Source organism: Triturus cristatus, chromosome 1_2 (assembly GCF_964204655.1).
Source record: "Triturus cristatus chromosome 1_2, aTriCri1.1, whole genome shotgun sequence".
Classification (NCBI taxonomy): Eukaryota; Metazoa; Chordata; class Amphibia; order Caudata; family Salamandridae; genus Triturus; species Triturus cristatus.
The window spans coordinates 92896118-92918929 of NC_140580.1; the positions used below are offsets into that span (position 1 = coordinate 92896118).

The 22812-nt window shown below is 44.3% G+C and overlaps 1 protein-coding gene across 2 annotated transcripts in view; it reads right to left on the reverse strand.

Moving 5' to 3' along the window:
- Nucleotides 1-22812, reverse strand: part of WDR11 (WD repeat domain 11) — a 671833-nt gene that overhangs the window by 566887 nt on the left and 82134 nt on the right. For both annotated transcript variants that reach the window (XM_085602786.1, XM_085602777.1), the window contains exon 4: nt 19198-19371. In XM_085602786.1, the coding sequence (XP_085458912.1) occupies nt 19198-19371 (174 nt within the window). The remainder of the gene's footprint in view (nt 1-19197; nt 19372-22812) is intronic.

Sequence of the window (22812 nt, forward strand, 5' to 3'; positions counted from 1 at the left end):
TGACAAAGAGGGCAAGGGGAAGTAAACGATCCCAGTTCTTTCCTTCCCCTGACAACATCTTTCTTAGGGTCAACTTCAGGGTCCAGTTATACCTCTCCACCAGGCCATCGGTTTGTGGATGATAGACAGATGTCTTTATATGCTTTACATCCAACATCCTACAAACCTGCGCCATCAGCTTTGAGACAAAGAGGGTGCCCTGGTCTGTTAGTATCTGGAGCGGAAACCCAACCCGGGAGAAGTATTCTACCAGTTTGTCAGCGATGTTGGGAGTGGCAGGGAATCTGGTACAATAGACGACCAGAACCAGTACATATTGGAACCCTTTAGTAGAGCGAGGCAGAGGCCCAATGATATCCATACCCACTCTCTCACATGGTTTCCCTATTATTGGTAGGGGCAGTAGGGGTACTGGAGGGGGGCAATAGGGGTTTTTTTGTTGACAAACCTGGCATTCCTTACAGTATTTCAGTGTTTGGGCATAGATTCCGGGCCAATAAAAGAGCCGCAATAGGCTCAGAGTCGTTTTCTCAGCCCCCAAATGACCGGCCAGCAGATGAGAATGGGCAAAGAACATTATTTGCTCCCTGAATTCCTGGGGTACCAACAACTGGGGGTTTTCTCCAGGTCCCGCCACCCTGTATAAGAGGCCGTTGGCAAACTGAAAACAGGGGTAGGAAGGGGCTGTTGCATCCTGTGGTTTCTGGGTTTCTTTATATTTCCCCAGGAAGGTGCTGACGTATTGTCCCTTATTTTATGAAGGAACATGGAGAGGAAGTCGGTTGTCTAGTCCCAAATCACTTCTTCTGGCAGTGACTCTAACACTCCCACTGTTACTATAGAAAGGGTCCCTTCTGAGTTTTTGAGGGGAACCCTGGCAATGGGATACGAACGGACGTCCCCATGGACACATCGAATGAGGACCTGTCTTCCTGGGATTATATGTCTGGGCTTGACTAAAGCACCCCATATTACCGAGTCTTTGCATCCTGAGTCCAGAAGGCCAGTAACGGAAGAGCTGTTTAACAGCAGACTTACGTAGAAACAAGTCCCTATTTCTTCTGTATACATGAGGCTCCTGGGGGCATAGCTTATGTCCATCGGTTCTTCCACTCTCTTTCGGGGACAGACTCTGGCGATATGACCCCATTCGCCACAGTCAAAGCACTGGGGTCCTTTGTTCACGGGGCCCTCTGGTCGTGGTATACGGGCTCTTTCGGGTTCCTTGATTGGTCTAAGCACCTTTCGAGGGGTTGGCGCTGTTCGGGAGGTCTTCTCAGGTTCCCAGGGCGACGTCCTGGGTTGAGCACGGAAGAAAGAGGTTGCCATCTCCACGGCTTGCTCTGCTGTTAAGTTGGAATGTTGTCTTAGCCACCGTTGGGTGGCGTAAGGTAGGGCATCCAGGAACTGCTCGAGGATGATGGACCCCAGCATCTCTTCTTTGGAACGCTCGGTTGGCTTCAACCACTTCTCGGCTGCAAGTTTCAGTTTATAATAGAGGGTTTTAGGACTATCCCCGGGTGTCCCCTTCTCTTTCCGGAAACGGAGCCTGTAGGTCTCCGAATCCATGCCTAGATGGTCCAGAATGACAGTCTTGACCTCCTCATAAGGGGTGACTCCGCCGGCGTTGGCGACCTAGTAGCCTCGCCGGTTAACAGGGGGGCCAGCAAGAAGGGCCATTTGCCAATAGGTCAACCAGAGACCCTGGCCGCCCTTTCGAAATTCAAGAGGAAGGCATCGGGGTCCTCGCCCGCTACATATTTCTGCAGGGAAACAGTGGGGGTGGCACTGAGTCCTCGACTAATCTTTCGGCCGGCACCGGTCGGGGCGGGATCCTCTGCAACTTTCAAAAGGGTGTCTAGTTGGGCTTTCATAAGGTCCTTGAAAGCGTCCCGGTCGGCCTGGGCAGACGTTAGCTGTCGCTCCACCGCCCATTCCAACTTCCTTTGGCCTTTCACTAAGTGCTGTATGAGGGTCTCCATTTCCAGTCAATGGACGTCAGGCTGCCCGCATTCTCCACCACTTGTTAGCGTGCAGGCAAGCGCGAAACACGTATAGGGTAGTGAAAGGCTTTATTCTTCTTTTACAACACAAAAGAACATGGGGAAGTAGTGTGCTCAAGTTTCGGTAGACGTCGTCTGCAGTGGGATATTCTCTCCTCCTTGACGTCGCTTGGTATCTCCCTCACAGCGGTGTCGGGTAGGGGGTTCCGAAGGCGGGAGGATTTCAAGAAAAGCAAAGAAAGAAAACATGGATTAGTGCCATGCACAAATCGACATCAAGGGAGGGGTTCGTGAGTGGAGATGGCACCGTAGTTATGCGGTTGGGTCATGTAGGAAGAGGGCTCCGTCACCAGCAAAGGGAGGGTTGGGAGTGGATTTCCCCACAAGCTAGGGAGATTTCAAGGCAGACTGTCCAAACCCTCCCAGGGACGCTATATCCGCCTTCCTCCCAACACCCCAGGGACGGAGACGCACCTGTTCCAGCCACGTTCCTCCAGGAACGCGGCAGGGCGATTTATAGATGCGTTGGCCCCCTGGCTCTCCTCCTTCCTGTATCGGGATGGGCTCCGGTACTTCTGCTCCTTCCAATTTCCTCCGGTTCTCTGGATCACCACGAACGCCGTCTTCCTCCTTCCGGTGGTTGCCCTCCATATTACTGGCTGCGGGTGCTTTATCCGGCGATGACGCAGCCAGGCTCCACCCCCACAGTTACGGAACAGAGGTCCTCCAGCTCGTCCTCCTTAAAGGGCCAGCTATACGGCAGTGCTGGAAACCGCTGCTCCTCCGAAACACAGTCCATGTCCGGTGGCTGTGGGGGAGAAAGACGATCGGCTACATGAGGTAGTGCTTTATTATGGTTCACAAGGTCCGATGTCCGACACGCTGGTTCCCCTTATTCCTCTTATAAGAGTTTTGATATTTTGGTGTAATTTTGTTAATTAAAAATACTCTCTATTTTCATAAATGGGAGTGGGATTTTTATTGAGTTGTGATTTTGACTTTTTACCCGTTTTGGTACTTATAAATGCTCCACACATTTACTTGCGTTAAATCTGTCTGCTATGTGCCATAACTACCAAAAGTTGAGCTCTAGTTTAAATTACTGAAACCTTTACGAGAACTAACAAGAATAGTTACGTTATTACTTGTGGTTGACTAGCACCCACCCCAATAAATAATTCACTTTCTCACATTGCACCATTGAGCATTTAGATAAGTATGAAACGTTTTCATTAAGTGGCAAGATGGGGGAAGTGCAACAGAAAAAGAGCGAGAATAGTAGTTGGCACAACAGCAATGGGGTGGATAGCTAAGACAGCAAGATGAGGATGATAATGGAACAATAGAACATGAAATGGAGATGTAGGGGAAGGTCAGTACGAAAAGTAGGAGCATGGAATTGGAGGACTCAGAAGAGATGAAGGGCAGGCATCATGGTAGCCAACGAATAAACAGATATTCTGAGTGGGAAGCCGAAAATGTCTGAAATTACAGAAAAAGAGGGAAACACAAATCCAGCAGACTCTTTTGCACATGATACTCTCCTCCTAGTTCCTTCTGAAACTGACAATGCTTAAATAAGAAGTTGTTTTTTCTGTCCGAAGCTTACTGGATGGAATACACAAGTGTGGCCTCTGAGCCAGTGATGAACACTTAGCTCTGCAGTTTACCAATATACAAGTCACTGGGAGGTCAGAGACCTTCAAGTTCAAACAACAACATTCGACAGAGATCGGAGCCCTCAACAGCTGCTCAATTCTGGCTAAGTACTTGCCAGTACTTTGAATCGTCTACGGGACAAAAGGAGACTGCCAACCTTCATGATATCTATTACTTTTTCTGGTGAGGGTCACGATGGAAATGATGCTCAGTAATTGACCTGCGAGAAACACCTAAAGAATTCAGACATCAGCAGAAGCCCAGGACTGTCTCACCCTCAGAAATCTTTGGAGATGACATCCAAGTGCTGACTCAGCTTCGAGGCCACACCACCCCTTAACTAAAGAACAAAGCATTAGGTCTGTTATCTCCAAGTCATCAGGAACTTTAGACCAAATGTTCCCAGCATATGTCCCTCTTCAAATTATCTTATCTGAGCTCCTTGCCCCCCTGCCACGTCTAAGCACGTTGATCAGAATGAGCTTCTTTCCCTGACTAACATTAAACTAGGTCTGTGTCCATCCCTCACACTACCTTCCCTGATACACATGAGCATGTACTGTGGCACACTTTGATATTCTCCCGAGTATGTAGAGGTCTAACAAATATACCCCTTCCACACGAACCCTTAATTGAAAAAGCATATACAAGTGAGTCAAAAATAATGAATTGCTTACTGAAGCTTGATTCTCCAACCTTGAGGTTCAAGCATCAACAAAGCCTAAGATGGCCCTGAAAATGTGAACCACTTGCGCCGCATCCTGAGCCCTCCTGCTGATTCCAGGGTTGGCGCCGGCAGCCCCTGCTCTTACTGCCCCGGTATTTCACTTGTTGTGCCCACGTGACCGCCTCAGCGTTTCATGGTCTCATTATTCACTTCTTCTGCATTTTCGGCATTTAATTCCTGTGTTGTTTACTGTTTTCCTTAACATTTTGCTCTGCACTTTGCTCCGCGTTCATTTCCCGCCGCTGTAGCCCCGCGGCCCCTCGCACCGTCACAGCCCACGCTCCCGCCTTCCTACCTACAGTCCCGTCCCCCTCCCCTACTTAATGGCGGCCGATGCGCGGTCGCCCAGACCGCTACTAGTGCCAGGAACCCTGGCTCTCCCAGGCCCCTCCGCTACGACTCTACCACTCTCCACGCTCTCAATCCCGGAAGACACAGCAAAAGGGTCCTCACCAAACACCACCCATGGACAGTTCTCGTGCAGACCCTTCTGCAGATCCTTCGCCATCGACAGGACCCCCACTACCCCCGAAGGCCCGCCGGACGCACGGCCCACCAACACCCTGACATGTATCCTCCTCAACGTGCGCTCCCTGCACCGACATGCCTTAGAGTTCTGGGACCTGATCGACACCCTCTCGCCCGATGTCGCCTTCCTCACGGAAACCTGGACCAATGCCACCCCCGGCCCCAACATCGCCACTGCCATTCCCGACGGCTACAAGATCCAGAGAAAGGACCGCCCAGGGGAGGACTCGCCATCGCACACAAGACCCCCCTTCGACTCTCAACATCCAGCACGAGTGACCCCCACTCCAACACAGAACACCTCCACTTCCAGATCCAGACCAGCCCCAGGACCACGCTACGCAGCACCCTCATCTACAGACCGCCAGGACCTCGCACCCAGGCTGCAACCACCATCACCGAGCTCGCAGCACCCCACGCAATCACCTCCACAGACTACATTCTACTCGGGGACTTGAACTTCCACCTCGACAACGACCCCAAATCCATCACGCTCCTCGACAACCTCGGAATGAAGCAGCTGGTCAACACACCCACTCACAGAGCTGGACACACCCTCTGAGGAAATATGAATTTTGTGATCAGTTATGTCCCCTATCGTAGACCCCAACGGCTCCATGTACATGCTATAAGTACATGTATGTTCCCTCCTGCTCCAGTTTTGAAGACGCAAATATATGTGCGTCCACCGTCAACATGTCCTCTTTCAGATCCGCCATGAATGGGTCAGATATTCCATTCCTAAGTATGAAAGGCCACCGACTTTATGTGGTTCACTTTCCACATTTTACAGATTCAGGCGAGTAGGCCCTGAATTCTGTCATCAAGCCTTTTCCTGTCTTCTGCCTCTGAAAGCTCCAGTCTGAGCCTGCATCTGTATCCATAAACTTTGTCCTACTCCCTGCGCGGCTAACGGTGCCTGATCCAGCCTATCGCCTGCCAAAGACTGTATTTCACCTTCAAGATTATCTCCTCCCTCCTCATCCGATGCATTCCTGTCTAGTAGTTTAGGTAAACATTCCTCCAGCTACCGTGCAAAGGGGCCAGGCCTCGCTGTCCTCATGCAAGTAATTCATAGCCCAGTTACCATGGAATATTCCTACCCCCCTCGCATCTCATGTAGACACTTAGACGCTTGTACACGCACTAACAGTCAGTATAGAATAGATTCTATCCTAGAGACCTTTCCTTTTGGATAACACAGTTCTTTAAACATAGGATATTAGATATGATTTGGGATTAGGTTGACATGACCCCCAGACTTCTGTCTCCACATGTAGAGCTAAATGTCAAGTCCCCTTCACCCTCTAGTTGCACGTCAATCACACGTCATGCGGCTGCGCGCACATCTCTGCCGAATATTTCTGCTGACATTGCAGGATTCTTCTATGGATCCACCCACTTGTGACATCATGTTTAATGACGTATTTTAGTTACACCCATGTATACGCCTCTATTGGTTACGTATGCACAGTTTATCTGTATCATCAGCTGTTACGCCTCTTGCATCTGCTTCACTGTAAAACATTTTCTATAAAACTGCTTATCTGTCAATAATATATGCCCTTCCTTCCTGAACTTTCGTGGTGATGGAATAGAATGCCTACAATTCGAATTGTATTCCTTTGTATAGGAATAAAGCCTTTTAAAACCTCTAATACCACGGATTCTGCCTCTTATTTTTACTGAGTTATTCTCACTAAGACTTTACCGCATAAAAAATAGTACCGGTAACGAAATATTTACCACACCTCGACCCAATCTACGCGGGAGGAACAAACATCAGTTTCAGCGACACCACCCAGCCCCTCTGGACGGACCACCACTGCGTCCACTTCCCCTTCAATACTACCACCGCACCCAAGCCTGCCTCGCAACCCCCACGAAGGAGCTGGAACAAGGTCACAGAGGATCTCCTCATCACCAGCCTCCTCCAAGATCCCCCCCGCGCCTGACACCAACTCCGCAGCCACAGAACTTCACCGCTGGATCTCCCGCTGTGCCGACAAACTCGCACCTCTCCGCCACCCCGCCAAACAACGCCCTCTGAAGGCTGCCTGGTTCACCACAGAACTATATGAAGCCAGACGCACGTGCAGACGCCTAGAGAAAACCTGGCGAAACCAGAAAACCACGGAAGCACGGAACAACCACAGGAGCGCCCTCAAGGACTACCACCAGTGCTTAAGAGACACCAAACGGACCTTCATAAGAGAAAAAGTCCAGGCCAAGGATCATCACTCATCCCAATGCTCTTCAACATTTACATGTCCCCCCTCGCCGCCATCATGAGACAGCATGGGCTCAGCATTGTTTCCTATGCCGACGACACCCAGCTCATCCTCTCACTCACGAAGAACCCCGAAGACACCAGACTCTGTATCCAGGAAGGAATGAAGAATGTAGCAGCCTGGATGAAAGACCGCTGTCTGCAGCTCAACTGAGAGAAGACCGAAATCCTCATCCTCGGACCCTGCACCTCCGCCTGGGACAAAGCCTGGTGGCCCCCTGCCCTCGGGAATCCATCCATTCCTACAGACCACACATCAAACCTCGGCATCATCCTCGACTCCTCCCTCTCCATGAACCGCCAGATCAACGCCATTGCCTCCACCAGCTTCAACTGCCTGCGAATCCTCCGCAAGACCTTTAAATGGATCCCCCACGACTTCAGAAAGACCATCACCCACGCGCTCATAACCAGCAGACTGGACTACGGCAAAGCCTTATATGCCGGAATCAACAGAGCTCTACTTCACACAGACTCCAGACCAACCAAAACGCCACCGCCAGACTCGTCCTCAGTACTCCTCGTCACGAACACATGACCCAACACCTGCGAGACCTCCGCTGGCTCCCTGTCGAGAAGAGGGTCACCTTCAAGCTCCTCACCCACGCCTACAAAGCTCTCAACAACATCGGACCCATAAACCTCAACGAGAGAGTATCCTTCCATGTATCCAAAAGGAACCTCCACTCTGTCGACCTCGCCCTGGCAGAGGTCCCCGGCATCTGCAGATGCAGAACAGGCACGAGAGCCTTCTCCTACATTGGAGCCAAGACGTGGAATGAGCTCCCCGTGAACATCAGACGCTCCCCAACCCTGCACACTTTCAGGAAGGACCTCAAGACCTGGCTCTTTGATTGATCTGGAGCTGCTCCCCCCCCCGCGCCTTGAGACCGTCACGGGTGAATAGTGCGCTTTATAAACTCTTGATTGATTGAACGTGGAAAGACCAACAAGAAGCTATCTTCTACACTTTTCACCAAAAACTCGATTAAAAACATTTCAGCCTTAGTGACAATGCTGGCGCTATCTATTAGGCTGAAATGACCGCACAAAAATACTGGCTCAAAGACCTAACAAAAGGCCAGTAAACCCTTTCTGCAGGTGCTGAGCCACTATCTTTGTGTCAATGTGATTTGGGTAAAATATCAGAAACATTTAGAGCCAAGACCTGCTGGTGTTCTTCATTGCGGCTAACCTTTACTACATTATTCAAATTACATTTCTCAAAATATAAATTCCTTTTTAAACTTAATACCTCTGAATGAAAAATTATCTTTATTAACTTTGGTAACACACCTGTCATTGTATATCTGGTACCAATCTTCGGCAATGTTCCATGAGCTCGACCTTTACCACTCAACCAATGCTACCAATGGAGAGCCAAGAGGAGATATACATTTTTGTCTACATCAGGCTTACTCCTCATCCAGATGTAGGTAACTGTCCAATACTGCAAAATAATATTACAACCAAGCATAACCAACAGTACACATTTTTCAATCCTGCGGAAATAGCAACATGAATTGTGATATTTACCACCAGTGGTACATTTTAGTGGTTGGAAACACAGGTGAGAGAAATTCTAATGGTGCTAATTGCATGTGTCCATAGAGTGCAATAGTGTTAAAAGCCAAAGATGATAAATTCTGCCCCCAGAAATTAGAACACAATTTAGGAAGTCGAAAGAAAGGACTATAGCACTGCAGTTAGTACTGAGACATAATGTATCTAAATCATGACAATAAAAGGGGTACTGGAAAGACCGATAGAAGTACTAAATATGTTTTAGTCAGTCGCATTCCTCTACTAGATATTAATTAGATGAGACACTTTCAACCAATATTTCTTGTACTCCTAATTGGTCTCCTAGTATGCCTTTGCTACTACATTTGGACCTGCCTGTGTGGAACCCAGCTACCCTTCTGATTTGCAAGCCACTAAAAATATTCTGGGTGATTTCAATATCTGATAAAGTTACCTGAACATGTTCAGGTGAATAATCTTTTTGATTTTTTTTTAATCTTAGTACTATAAAAACAGTCTACATGTTAGACCCCATCTTGAGAAGTTCTGAGGATATTCAGGGGAGACAGGCGATAGCTTTAGAATGATCAGATCATCTTGCCCTTCAGTCCAACCTTTCACATGTATCCAATCTAGAGACTTTTGGAGAACCGCTGTTACTACAAACAGAGCTTGATCAAAACGTTCCAGCTCAGAATTTAACTGCAAATTATTGGCTAACCCAATATTATCAAACATTGGCTTCAATAGTCCAAACAACTAACATGTGGATCATAGCTGTGCTTAATTCACTGGATCTGCTGAAGGTGGCAAGGAGTTGAACCCACCTGCGAGCTCCCTGGTAGAATAACAACATGGCTTCTGCTAATCATCTGTGTAAAAATGGTGAACGCTGTTGATGGAGTAAGTATAAGCCTGAATGTACGGCACAGTGGAAAATGGCAGTCAAAACCTAGAAACACATACGTAGAAAAACAAATGTAAGACAGCTAAAGCCAATTAATACTACCATGTTTTCTTTTTGGTCCACACCCCATTCAGGCCTAAAGTCACTTCCTTGCTGGGGCTTCTTTCTATCTTAGACTCGAAACAACTATTGCTTCCTGCCACCGACTTAACTGAGCATATTTTTGATAAAGTTGTATAGTAATGGGACACATTACGCATGATTCTCTTTCCCAAAATTATATACATACTCCAAAACTACCCCTTCCACCTGTAGAATACTATTCTTGCATTCTTAATAAGACAGCAAAGAGCATTTAGGTGATAGGGAGGTCACCCCAGAGTGGCCTTTTTCAAATGCTTCAAAATCGACATACGATGGACTATCAGTACTCATGATGGCCCTGGAGTCATAGTACAGGGCTGCTCATTTGCTGGTGATCAATGACTGGATATGTGGTTAGGCGGAAGATCCAGCATATAGAGTGGAACAGCGGGCAACAGATAGCAACTTCTCCAACACTATCTATATGGAAGAAATCTACCTCAGGGTGCTCTTGCAGCAACGATGTTGTGAATTTATGGAAGGCTTCACTTAAATAAAATGGGACAAGATTAAAACAGGTGAGACCCATCTGTATAATGTCACTTGGTTCCCACAAGTACATACATTAAATGGATTCAAGGAATTGGACTACCTAGTCATATCAACCGTGGGAAATCTAAACAATTCTAACACAATGAAATCCTTTGAGGGTATGCAAGAAGACTTTCACCTAGAACATTCACAATTCTTTAAATACTTGCAGTTACAACACACGATTATGCCATACATAAAGTATGATATTGATATAGTAAAATACAGTCCATTGGAAGCCGAACTATATCCCAATTGCCCTTGTGTGTTTGAAGATCAACTATATATAAATCTCTAATTATCAACACACCTGATACATTTCAAAAGTTAAAAGCGAAATGGGACAAAGATGATGGGCCTATCAAGGATGTGGAATGGAACCTCGTGCTGATGGCACATTTGGATCAGAAATATCTACTCCCTAACACATGATTCAATATTAATACTTACATTACATCGATCTCTGTGGCATCTCTGGCATATGAAACAAGCATTTGCAATGCAATAGGTCTCGCAGTTACGCGAGTTTGAGCAACTGACATTGCAAATAACAATGCCTTTTATTTTTGTTTTCGTTTTTAAAACATAAATAAAAGGCATAGTCATTGACATTGCCAACAGCTTAAACTTGTGTAAATGCGAGACCAATTGCATTGCAAATGCTTGTTATAACTACTGTGTGGTTCTCCTTTCATTTAACCAATCCAACAAGATTGCATTCTGGTAAAACAAGTTGCTTAACATTCCTTCAAGGCTAAGCCTGAAGGCTGCTCTCCACAGCTACCACTTGGGTAGCTTTCTAAGGTTATCTTTGACCTCTTAAACCACTATAAGGGTTGTTTGGACTGGCGCAAGGTGCCCACTTTAATTAGTGGACAGCATATACCAGGCCAACTTCTCACACTACGCACCAAGGATTTAAGTGGTTTGTGGTAAAGGTGAAGTTGTGACCATGTATTTTAAGGAAAAAAGAACTCCCGGTCGTACCGGATAAGGATATTGTAAGTCACCTCAGAGTTCCATAACCTTATAAAGGAACTCAGCCTTCAGCTTCGTTCCTCAATATGGTAATGGAACTCCTTGATGACTTGCAATATCCATATAATACATGTTAAGGGGTACTATATCCCATATGTAAAGCCAAGTCAACATTTTGAGGCTTCCAAGTCCTAGCCTACACATCGCTGCATATCTCAGCAGTGGCATTCATCCTATGGTGCCACATAGCCAGCTAGAAGTATTTGCAGGCCCACTGGAATTATGTGGCAGTCGAGGACCAAATTATACAACAGGGTTGACTAAATTATGCAGCAAGAAAAGGCAAGGTATGCTGCATAATACAGCACATTTTCTGATAGTATTTGCAGGTCATATGGAGTAATGCTAACTAGATGCTATCTAGGCAAAAGCACAGTCGCTAATTTATAGGTTCAAAACATTATAATAGAAACTGAACTGTCCATCATTCACCCATCTGCTCACGGTTATGTCTGCTCAGGTAGCGCCAATGTTGTCCTACGGTATGGAATTATGCAGGGTCGGGAAATAGCCACTCTTAACAAGATCCAAACAAAAGTTAATAAATCTGTGTTTAATATCCCAAAGTGAGCTTAATCAGCCCAAGTACGCCTTGAGTTTGGCGTGAGCAATCAAGCATGCCAGTGTAAGAGCGCGTTTATCAAACTGTGCTGGAGACTACAAGCTTCTGAAAGGCGATCCATTAACATCCTATGTTGGCTGGAAATTGAGTAACAGCAACTTAAAAGGCTTTTGGGGAAATCATCTAAATCAGGCCGTTTATGATCTAGGTATGCAAGAAGCCTGGGCAGCAAGCATTTGAAAATCTGCATTTAATTAAGCACTAGATATGTCAACTCGGATCTCATCTCGCCAAATAGATAAGAACATATTTGTGTGAAGGTGACACGCCTGGCCAGTGAAACTCTTATAACAACTTACACCCCCAGGAGTACCTGGCAGCACATTTTTCGATGGTATTAAAGCACCAGTTCATGTTATTAGTTATTTCATTTTGGCAACATGGAGACAAAAGATCTTCTGGAAACATCAGTCACAAAATCCAACTTCGCGACTTTGTGGATATAATCAAGAGTCACTAGCCCACATCTTCTATTTCTCCAGTACCCTTGGCAAAAAAAGGAAAATTCTCCTAAAACTAATCCTCAGAAACCTGGAAATAGGCTCATGCAGGGAAGCGGTACCTACTTGGTTAAGTGGCACGTCTGTACCCCTAGTTTGCAGCTTGCAAGGGGATAAAGTTTTTAATGCCGCTATTTAAAGAAATTACTAAAAAATATTTAGGGCCCGGAGTAAAATGTAACATTTCTATAGGTCAAAACACATGATCAGGTACTTCAAGGTAGCTAGATTTATGCCTTTAGCTGCACCACAGACTTGCACCTTAAGTTACGATACGACTATAGACCATGATCACTCTGGCCCCTCGGTCAGGATGAAAACAAATTCTTGCTTAATTTGAAATTACTTTTTATGTAATAGTATTTTAATTGCAGGATATTTTGCACAAACCTAGAATGCACTGTTTAATGTTAAAAATGTCAATAGTTTTTTTTACTGTTTTGAGCAGTTTTAACATTCTGAATGTACTTGATTTTGGTTTCAGTGGTATGCAATGCTTTTAACTAACCATTTAACCATGAAAACAAACTTGATCTGAAGGTATTACTCCATTATTTTGTCATTTTTACACTTCTTAACTCTCTCTGGGCATAGTTTAAAACAAATATAGCAATAAACAACAGAAAGGTGACTAGTCATCCTTTGCGAAGGGCCTTCCACTGTGCACCAACACATGTTGCCGGGTTTTTACCAGCTCTTGATCCATTAATGATTAATATAATTATGCGGAAATCGCTGCACAGTTCCAGTGGCCCGGGGTATATGTTTTTACTCACCTTCAAATTGCATCCATCGTCTCGTAAGTACATGATGCAGTTCAATTAAATTCCTAATTTTGCACCTCAGATTATCTGATTTTAGCAGGAGACTACAATCAAACGTAGGCCCCCTTTTAGACTGTAATTCTAAATGTAAATATAGTCATGACCAAAGCTTTCAGGTGTGCAGTTGAAAGCAGAAAACGCTCTCACTCGCAGAGATTTAGTAATCTGGGAGTAAGGAAATACATGTTCGTCTTGCCTGTTCATGGATTTCAGACCAGCTTTGATTACTTTTCTTTTAATTCTAATTGATAATTTGATTAAATCTAAAATCGGTACTATCCAACGTCTCCAACCTCGCCCCATTTATCACCAGTGCATAATGTGATGTAGTTGGGCAAAATGTTGGTAGGTGGAGATTTAATTATTCACTATTAGCTCACTCCAATTCTAAGCAACGAATGTACCAATTCTACTTCTGAATGTTTTACAATGTTTTACAATATTAACCCAAACAGCAGTAAGGGGTGATCTAGTAGACATTGTCATGAGATAATTTCCCAATGCTGCATAACCAATGAAAAGGCCATTATCAATGGTAACACTTTCTAGAGTTTCCATTCATGTTCTGTTAGTCTGACGTTAGTAGCCCCAGCCCGACTGTGTCATTAGATCGGTCTGCCAGTGTTGCTCCAGGTCTGCCTCGAGCGAAGCTTTAATAACATCAAAAGCCATGTTGAATCGATCTCTATTTAAAATGCAAACTCTACTGACCAGCTCGCTGTGCATGCATTGCACTAGCCTGCTGCGGGTGCCTTGCATGCACGTACGTGCATCAAAGCGAAGCGCACTAAACAAACAGCTGTCCGGGCTAAGCACCAGGGGGACCGTCATCTGTAATAAATGTATTAGCAGGACAGGGTCCTTCTGAAATATTCTGGTGGGAATAACAGTACGTGTGATATACCACACAGAAGCTCGAATGGTGATTTAAGCACAATCTTTTCACGATCCAAGCAGAAGAGAAATGTGTCTTATTGAGAAAGGCTTCTCGTGAGAAAAACAGTTTGGCAAAATAACGGTTTTACAATTTGATGTAGAGTCGGATTGGTAGATGTGAAACACAATACGGTACTTTAGTTTCTAAGAGAGTTGTGCAAACCAGCACCGTGGTGAACATCGCCCGGGATTACACCTGTCTGTGGACCATGTGCATGTGTTTACAAAGAGAACGGACTCTTGTAAAAGCAGGCTACACATATAACGAATCAAAACACGCCAATGGCAAGTGTAGAGTGATGGAGACTGCCGACAGACAGACAGAGCAAACAGGCATAATGATACACAAACAGGCTGAGAAGTATGAGAGCAGGTATAAACTGACAGACACACAGCAACATAAATGGACACAAAAGACAGACAGATAGAAGGAGGGCTGGTGTCCTTGCACAACCACCTGCGTGATCGCCTCCCGGCTGCGGCTGGCCTGTCCTCGGGTTGTGTGCCACGGAGGGAGAGTGCAAGCGCCTCCATGTGCTGCTGCGGGCCTTCAGTGAGGAGCACTCAGCTCCTCGGCTCCAGCTGCAGCCACTACCTGTGTGTTCCTCCTGTGTGTGCATGCAGTGACATCTGAACCGTGCCCCCGCCGTGTCATTGAAACTGTTATGTCTTAGATTTGGGGAGGGAGTGGGATGAGGGAGAGGGAGATATTAATTCTGTGCGAGTACACCCCTCCCCTCCCCATCCCTGATCGGCTGAAACATCACACAACACACAACGGACGAGAACCGTGCAAATAAACTTTGATCCCGCACAGCCTGGGAAGCCGTTTGCCGCCCACTTGCGAGATCCTTAACTCTGGCCCCCACCGTGCACACAGTGCACCACCGGCCCTGTGGACAAGCGCCCGAGGGGATGGGTCCGTGCTCCCGGCGGCGCTCACCCCCTGATGCGGCTTGACAGGCAAACGGCCTGCAAGGCAGCGGCGGGGGGCCCTTGACTAGGTGTCTGATCTTGGCCCGGTGGCTTCAGATGAAGGTCGCCGGCAGCGCCATGGCTGGGAAAGCTGCGGACAGCTCCATAAAATGGCAGCTCTGTTATGACATGTTGGGGAGGACCTGGGGGATGGCAAGTCAAAGTGGTGACAAGTTTTCTTCTCCCACCCCACCCCCCTTCATCCCTTCCAAGTGTGTGTTCCCCTTCTCCAAGTCCTCCACCGCCGCTGCCATGCACGTGTGTGAGAACTAAAAGTTTGCGAAAGTTTCGTTGTCAAAATTCGCACTGCAGAACATGTTTCGCCCTGCTTATTACCTGGTGTGGCCTGTCAGAAGAGAATGCTGTCGGCCCTGCACATGTCCAGCTTCAGCTTTGGGGGTGACAGAAAAAAAGCTAAACAAAAAAAGAAAAACAAGCGTGTGGACAGCGCTGCAAATGAAAACAAGTCTGTAAGCGCTCGGCTCTTTTTCTGCCGTCTCACTTGGACGGCCTGCTTTCCTTCTGATCTTTATGGGGCCATGTGTTTGGCCCCATAAAGAGAAGAAACCTTTTGCGACGAACGCAAAGCAGGCGAGGCCGTTCAAATGGGACGGCTCAGATAGCCAAGCAAATATGTCACGACACCTCTTTTCCAATGGCTGGCCACCGTTTACCATAAACGGTGACGCCAGCAAATGGAAAAGAGGGCGGGGCTTAATGCCCCTTACAGAAAATACCACATCTCATTAAATCTCGCCAGCGAGACTGGGCATGCACGCAGCCTACGCCAGGCGAGACCTTAAAAAGGGCCCTTCCATTGTATTTGAGGAGCAAGACAGAAAAGGGAGATTTTATACACGACATACACATGTAAAACCATTCATACTTTTTGGAGTGCCATAAAAGACACAATATGCACTGTTCTGAGCCACCATTGTAACTTGACTACAAAAATGGCATTATTGAATTTAGTTGACAAGGACGGCTTTATAACTGCTAAAAAGATAGTCTTGTGACTGGGTGAACCTATCATAAAAGAAAGATCACCCAAAACGGGGGATAGCTTTACTCTCCCAGTGGTAATAAAGGGAAAGCCAGCGTAGATACTTGTTGTATACTAGAAAAAACAATTAATGAAGAGAGTTTTATGAAACCAATTAATTCTATAATGGTATAATCAGTGCTGTTTCTAAAAATACCAATACAAAGTTTATTTTTTTTAAACTCATTCTTCCTTCACCCACCCATTTGCCATCTGACAAATGTAAAAAGTTGGATATAGTTTTGGTTAATAAGCTAACACGGGGGCATACGTAAAGGCATGCACCAGAAGAGCAGCTTGGACTCAGTAGAAATGATGGTGGGCTTATTTTGAGCCCACTGGTTGAACTCCATACAATTAAAGTAAAGCAAGCTAAATATAAGGGGACCTGTGAAGGTTATAGATTTAAGATGCAATCTGAGAAAAGTTGGTATGATTTAGATCTAGTGTCAAGTCAAAGAAATCTTTATTCGGTTAACATTTTAAAACCACAAATGATTACATAAAATAATAGATACAACAAATATGTTACAAAGAGAAATTGACCAATCAAATAGCATGCATTGTTTTCGGATCATCTCCGCACTTTTAATAAAACTTAATACAGATGAACAAATAGGTTAAGAATGTAAGGATTGAAGATATACAAGAGCCGGTCAACACGGTTTAAAACTAAGTACAAAACGTGCACTGGGTATTGGTACAATTTACAGAAAAAACTGAATGTAATGTGCTTTGTGCAGAGACTGCATCGGATGGAAGGACTACATCTTCTATATACCATCACCCCAGAAGACTGTGTCACCATGATATAAATTTACTAAACCAGAAACGGGCTAAAATAGAACAGTGATGACTACTTACAACATTAGTGCAAATGGATTACTGAGTAGGCTGCTACTGTGGTCTTTGACATTTCTCGATTTTTCCTTGCCTTGCAAGTGAGTCCTCTCATTTTTATCTTTAACTATTGTTTTGTTGATTTTATGAAGGTATCAAGAATGCTATCTTCAGAGTTACCCAAACCTAATCCTAGAATATAGTGGCTAGTTCTAATAATCTCTAGCAAGGCAATCTTGTAGCAGAAATCAACAGAAAGACAATTGACGATTAGGGCTCTATTTAAAGTTTTAGAACAGATAGAATGCTAAAGCAACATGAATCTTGATAGGATTATATCCTCAATATAAGAAAGACCCAGTTTATTGTGACATATGAAAGCTGGTGTGACTTGCAAAACAGTTAATATCCTTCTAAAATTTTGTGTCATCAAAGATAATTGTTCTGCTTCTAAATTCACTTAGATTATCCAAGGGAGGAAATAGGGCATATATATATATATCATAGGAAATATGGGAATTAATAAGTAATGACTTTATTAGGGCAAGGTTTAAAATAGATTAGGAGGAGACTGATAGCCCAGACAAAATGCTAAAAAGTATTTGTGTTGTCAGTTTTCAGCACAGGTCTTTTCTGTGTTGGCACTGTGTTGTATTGCCTTATTGGTAGGTTAGAGTTGGGAAGCCCTGTTTCTGGGGTGGCTATGTGCTTTGTAAGTCTTTATAATATAACAGTAAAAAGCTTCCGGCAAGTCAACTCTATTTGGAAATATATACTACCATAATTGAGAACTGTAAATGAAGTATAATTAAATTAGGTAATAGAAACATCCGTTATTCGCTCCGTTTACAGAGAGCAAAGGTGTGTTACTAGGTGCTATATGAAAAACAAGTTAACCTTATTATAATGAAAAAATGCACCAATAATGAATACAAAATTTAAGAATTCTTCACAATATTTGCACTTACAATTTGCCCGACTATAACGAGGAACCTGCCTGCTATAAAGAATTTCATAATGACAAAAATGACATATTTTATCTATGGCAAAAACTTGATTGCATAAAAATATACAAAATAGAAATAAATATATATTCACTGATATTTCAGACTTCATTATCTAATGTAATTCTCTTGATTATAGTTTTGTGATTTAAGGCACAAAGTTTTCTTCCTTCTCTCAATCAAGTCTTGAGAACTTTAAAAAAAGTGAATTATGGTTCAAGTGATTTTACAATATGTACAGCTCAATATTTTAATTGCTTGCCTCATTCTCTATCAATTAGGTCAATATTTTTAAAAACGCTAGAATTGTGAACATCCTTGTAAAGGTAGTAAAACATACATGGGATAATAGCCCCCGAGATAAGTAGCTATGTCGAGGTCACTAAATAGTTGCACCTGGTATGAATGTTATAGGCTTGATAATAGAAGTAAGAGATACAGTGTCACAAGTAGGCAAAGGACCACAATTTGGACTGTGAGGGAGGCTTTATCTTTTTTGTAAAAGTAGAAAAATAGAATCTTTATCAAAATGATCGCTTTTCTTAAATCAATTCAGAAAAAGCTGCAACAGAATTATGTAAAATGAAGTATGCTAAATTTTAACTTTGCATGTATAGTTATGTGATTTAATATTTTGAAATCAAGAAACTAAATGTGGCTAACTATAGCATTGCTTAATAACATACTCAGAAATATTTTATCTGCAAGTGTCCTTACTTTGTAGATTTTAGGCGTATCTAAATATTCTAGTACAAAATCCTTAATTTCTTGAAATCCCCTTTTTGTTCACGGAGCTCAAGCATAATCTAAATGGTTAAATACAACTGAATGTGCACATTTTTATATCACAAAACTGTTTGTTTGAATTTGTAGACACCGCGAATAATTGTATACTACAACCATCTGCATTGATGAGTACAGGACCTGCATACTTTTAGAGGTCATTTAATAAACCAAGTGCAGTCACTATTCAATCCTTGCTCCCCCTGGTCCTCAATGCTGCAGATATAACTCTCCGGTTGTTCCTTGTCTGTGGCATGCATTTCTGTTAGTCAGATACATTAATTCTAAATCAAGAAAGACAGAAGCAGGCAGGGACTCACGCGTGAGATTGGAGGAGTCAAATGGATCAAAGGAGAAGGAAAGGATGTTCTCTGCATAACTTTTCTTCCACAGTTTCGTGCCTGTGTCTGCATTCCAAAGAACAATGTAGTTTGGAGGGTGGACGGCAAGCAAGAGATCTCGGGAAGCATCCTGATTCCACAGCCAGTGCAAATCTATGGGATGAGAGTAGATAAACGGCTCATGCCACAATTGTACAAAAGGCTGCATAAGAAAAATATTGAATATTTCTTTCATTTTGCATCAGGTAATCAGAATTTGTTTAATAAAATACCATTTCATGCAAGACGAAATACCATTTCATACAAGACAAGCTAAACAATGGTGAAGCCTCACTGCTGCTAATAATGTTAAAAGATTAGTCACATATCTATTCATGTGTTAATAACAATCCTGCACCTATGGTCAAAATGCTTTTTTCAATGTAAATTACATTTAATAATTCCACTACATATCTTTGCTCAATTTGACATATCCTCGCAACATTTGGCAGGGACTTCGTCTCTCCCTATATTTGCCTGTTACATTTTTTCCAGACTTGTCAATGGGACAGTGATTGGGGTGATCCTAAAGTAGAAATTCCATTTTTAAGTTTCACAAGAAGTTTTGTTCACTAATACAGCAAAACCAGCTGAACAGATCTACAACTAATGTGGCATAAATGAAAACTTTTACCCAGAAAAGATGTCTTTTAAGTTTGCAGTAAACCGGTTACTTTTTTTTTTTTTTTAGATATCCCAAATCCAAAAAGGTGTTGGATGGGCTTCGAAGTGATAATATTAGGTTAGCAAACAGTTCATGGACATAAAACGGCAGCAAGTTTTTAGAACCAAATTTATTGTTCAGAACTGAATACCGTGCTCCGTTCGCCACTTTGTGGTAAATCAAGAGGCCTTGTTTTGGAAATAGATTTCCCATGGTAGGGGCAGGCAGAGTGATCATCAAAACAATGGAAATTATCCTTCTCTCCAACACAAAAGTGGTGATATCAGGCAAAACGTTTCAAAATATATATACCTGGAGTGAGATGGCGTTAATCCAGGAGTGAAGAATGCGCTCTCCATTGCTTCAATTCAAACTAGGTTTCGAATTTGGTGTCACTATTTCCAAAGATATGCACAAACACTTTCTCTTTTATCCTCCTTAATTTTATTAAGGGCTGGCGTCAGCCAAGTCCTTTACATTTTATCAAGAGTGTGTGTATAGCATACCTACTTTTAGGGGCTTTCAGCAAGCCCTCTTTATTCTCTGGTATGTTATTGTGCCATTTAATTTTTTTTCTGCCCACTCCAGCATACAGCATAGTTCAATGGGTTAGCCCACTTCAATGGCTAACGTCAATGTGAGTGGCAGCATGCTATAATTTGACAAGCAGCACATCCACATACAAAGTAGTTCCCTAGAGCGTGAGGGACTTCTTTAGCGATGTGTACATTTTGAGACCAAAATATATTTTTGCTGTTATCCAGAGATTTTTTAGATTGATAAAGGCCAGGTGGCTTTCCCAACAATAAAGGTTTTGGAAAAACCACGACAAAACAAGCACTGGCAAAGCTAAAAGGCTGGCGGCCACCACCAGACCTTCTGGCTTTGCCAAAGCATGTTGTTTCTTATTGTAATTAGAATTTATCTAGTTTTTCCCATCTGTTCCTATTCACCAACCAATGTTCTAATCCTAATCTGAGCTTTCTCAAGGCCAATAGAAGCAATTAGATAAATTGACAAGTAATAAAGTTCTTTGATTTTCTGATCCTTAGTGATCCATATGCTCTTTTTAACCTTTACCTGCCTTAGGTCTCTGTTCTTCTTGCCACCACCGGAGTCATTTGCGGGCTTTCCTGGTCTCGTGAGGGAGGCCGGTATATCACTTCAAGCCCCAGCAGCCCCGCGGCACGAACGCCGCCCACGTCACAAGCAAGCACCAAGAGGGACTTAAAGAGACAACAGGGCTCCCTCAGTGCCTGTCCGAGACCGAAGGAGGCGGGGTTTGGCCAACTCTCTAAGAGCTATGTATTTGGGACAATCTGCAATTTTGCGGTGCAGGAATCTGACCTCGTTATTTTAGATTTAAGAAGATACATGGGAGTAATGCCTTTGAAGAACTTGGACAGAGAGAAGGGAGGACACCTTCCGTGCCTGGTGAAACTTGGGAACCAAGGTAGAGGAAGATGAAAAAGAGGGGATGCGCTAAAATCATTCTGTGACACACCACTCACCTGACAGTGGAAAGAAGGGGCAGCTTTATAAAATGCTGGCATAAGATTAGAAATGCAGAGCAAGGCACCTTAAATGCCCACCTTTGGATTGAGCTGCAGCGACGAGAACGATCACACGCAAGGAAGTATTTGATGGAATCATTAGAAGTACTCGAACTGTCTGACCTCTGGAACTCCCCAGTAGATCACAAAAGTTTTTAAAAACTAGTAACAAAGGTTACAAAAATAACATCGTTATTAGAGGATAAAGAAACCCTAGCAAAAAGGGCACACGGATGGACAGTCCTAAACGACTATAAAACATTAAAGACCCAAGCGTATATGGACCACGGATTCAAACAGAAGATTAAAGAGAAATTTTTAAAACTGCGACTTGGTATACTACCAATTCTCCCTCACCTGGTCCCATGGAAAAGGAATCAGGAAGATAAAACTTGTTGTCTCTGCAGTGCAGGACCTGAAGATCTAATCCACATAATATGTATCTGCCCAATCTTAATGGACAAAAGGAGATCCTTATTACGCGCAATATGGAACCAGAAGGGCATCAGAACCTGTAGACATGCAGTCAAATTATGTTTTAATCCGCAGGAGACCCAATTAAACTGCAGACTTACAAAATACTTTGACACAGTGGCGGAGAGAATTAAGGAGACACAAAATGAGGCAACTGAGCAACAGACTGACATTGCCTTGAGCGTAATTTATGAGCCACAGCTCTAACGAACAATAACAAAAATATAAACTATTAACACGAACTTCATAATTTTAACTCCTGATAATTATTTTTTACCTTTGACATGCATCTCTTTTAAAGCTGTGTATCTTAAATTGTAAGTTTTAATTAACTGTGCAATAAAATAAATTAAACTCACCTGCGAGCCCGCCGTGAGGGAAACGGCCAGCATGGGGGCACTAAACTTTCCTCAGTCCAACTACCTTCAGCAGCGCCGCCGTGAGGGGAACGGCCAGCGACAGAACTACAACTCCCAGCAGCCCTTAGCCCAGGCGCCTGCCGCTGAATTCATAAGGCAGCGCCTGGGAGGCATTTAAGCGCCGCTGTTGCCCCGCAGCGCGGGACGCGCTAAAATCATTCTGTGACACACCACTCACCTGCGAGCCCGCCGTGAGGGAAACGGCCAGCGTGGGGGCACTAAACTTTCCTCAGTCCAACTACCTTCAGCTGCGCCGCCGGGAGGGAAACGGCCAGCGACAGAACTACAACTCCCAGCAGCCCTTAGCCCAGGCGCCTGCCGCTGAAGTCATCAGGCAGCGCCTGGGAGGCATTTAAGCGCCGCTGTTGCCCCGCAGCGCGGGACGCGCGCAGGCAGCGCCCGGGAAAAGCTCGGGCCAAGGGCGGGCCCGTCCGCGCCCGTCTCA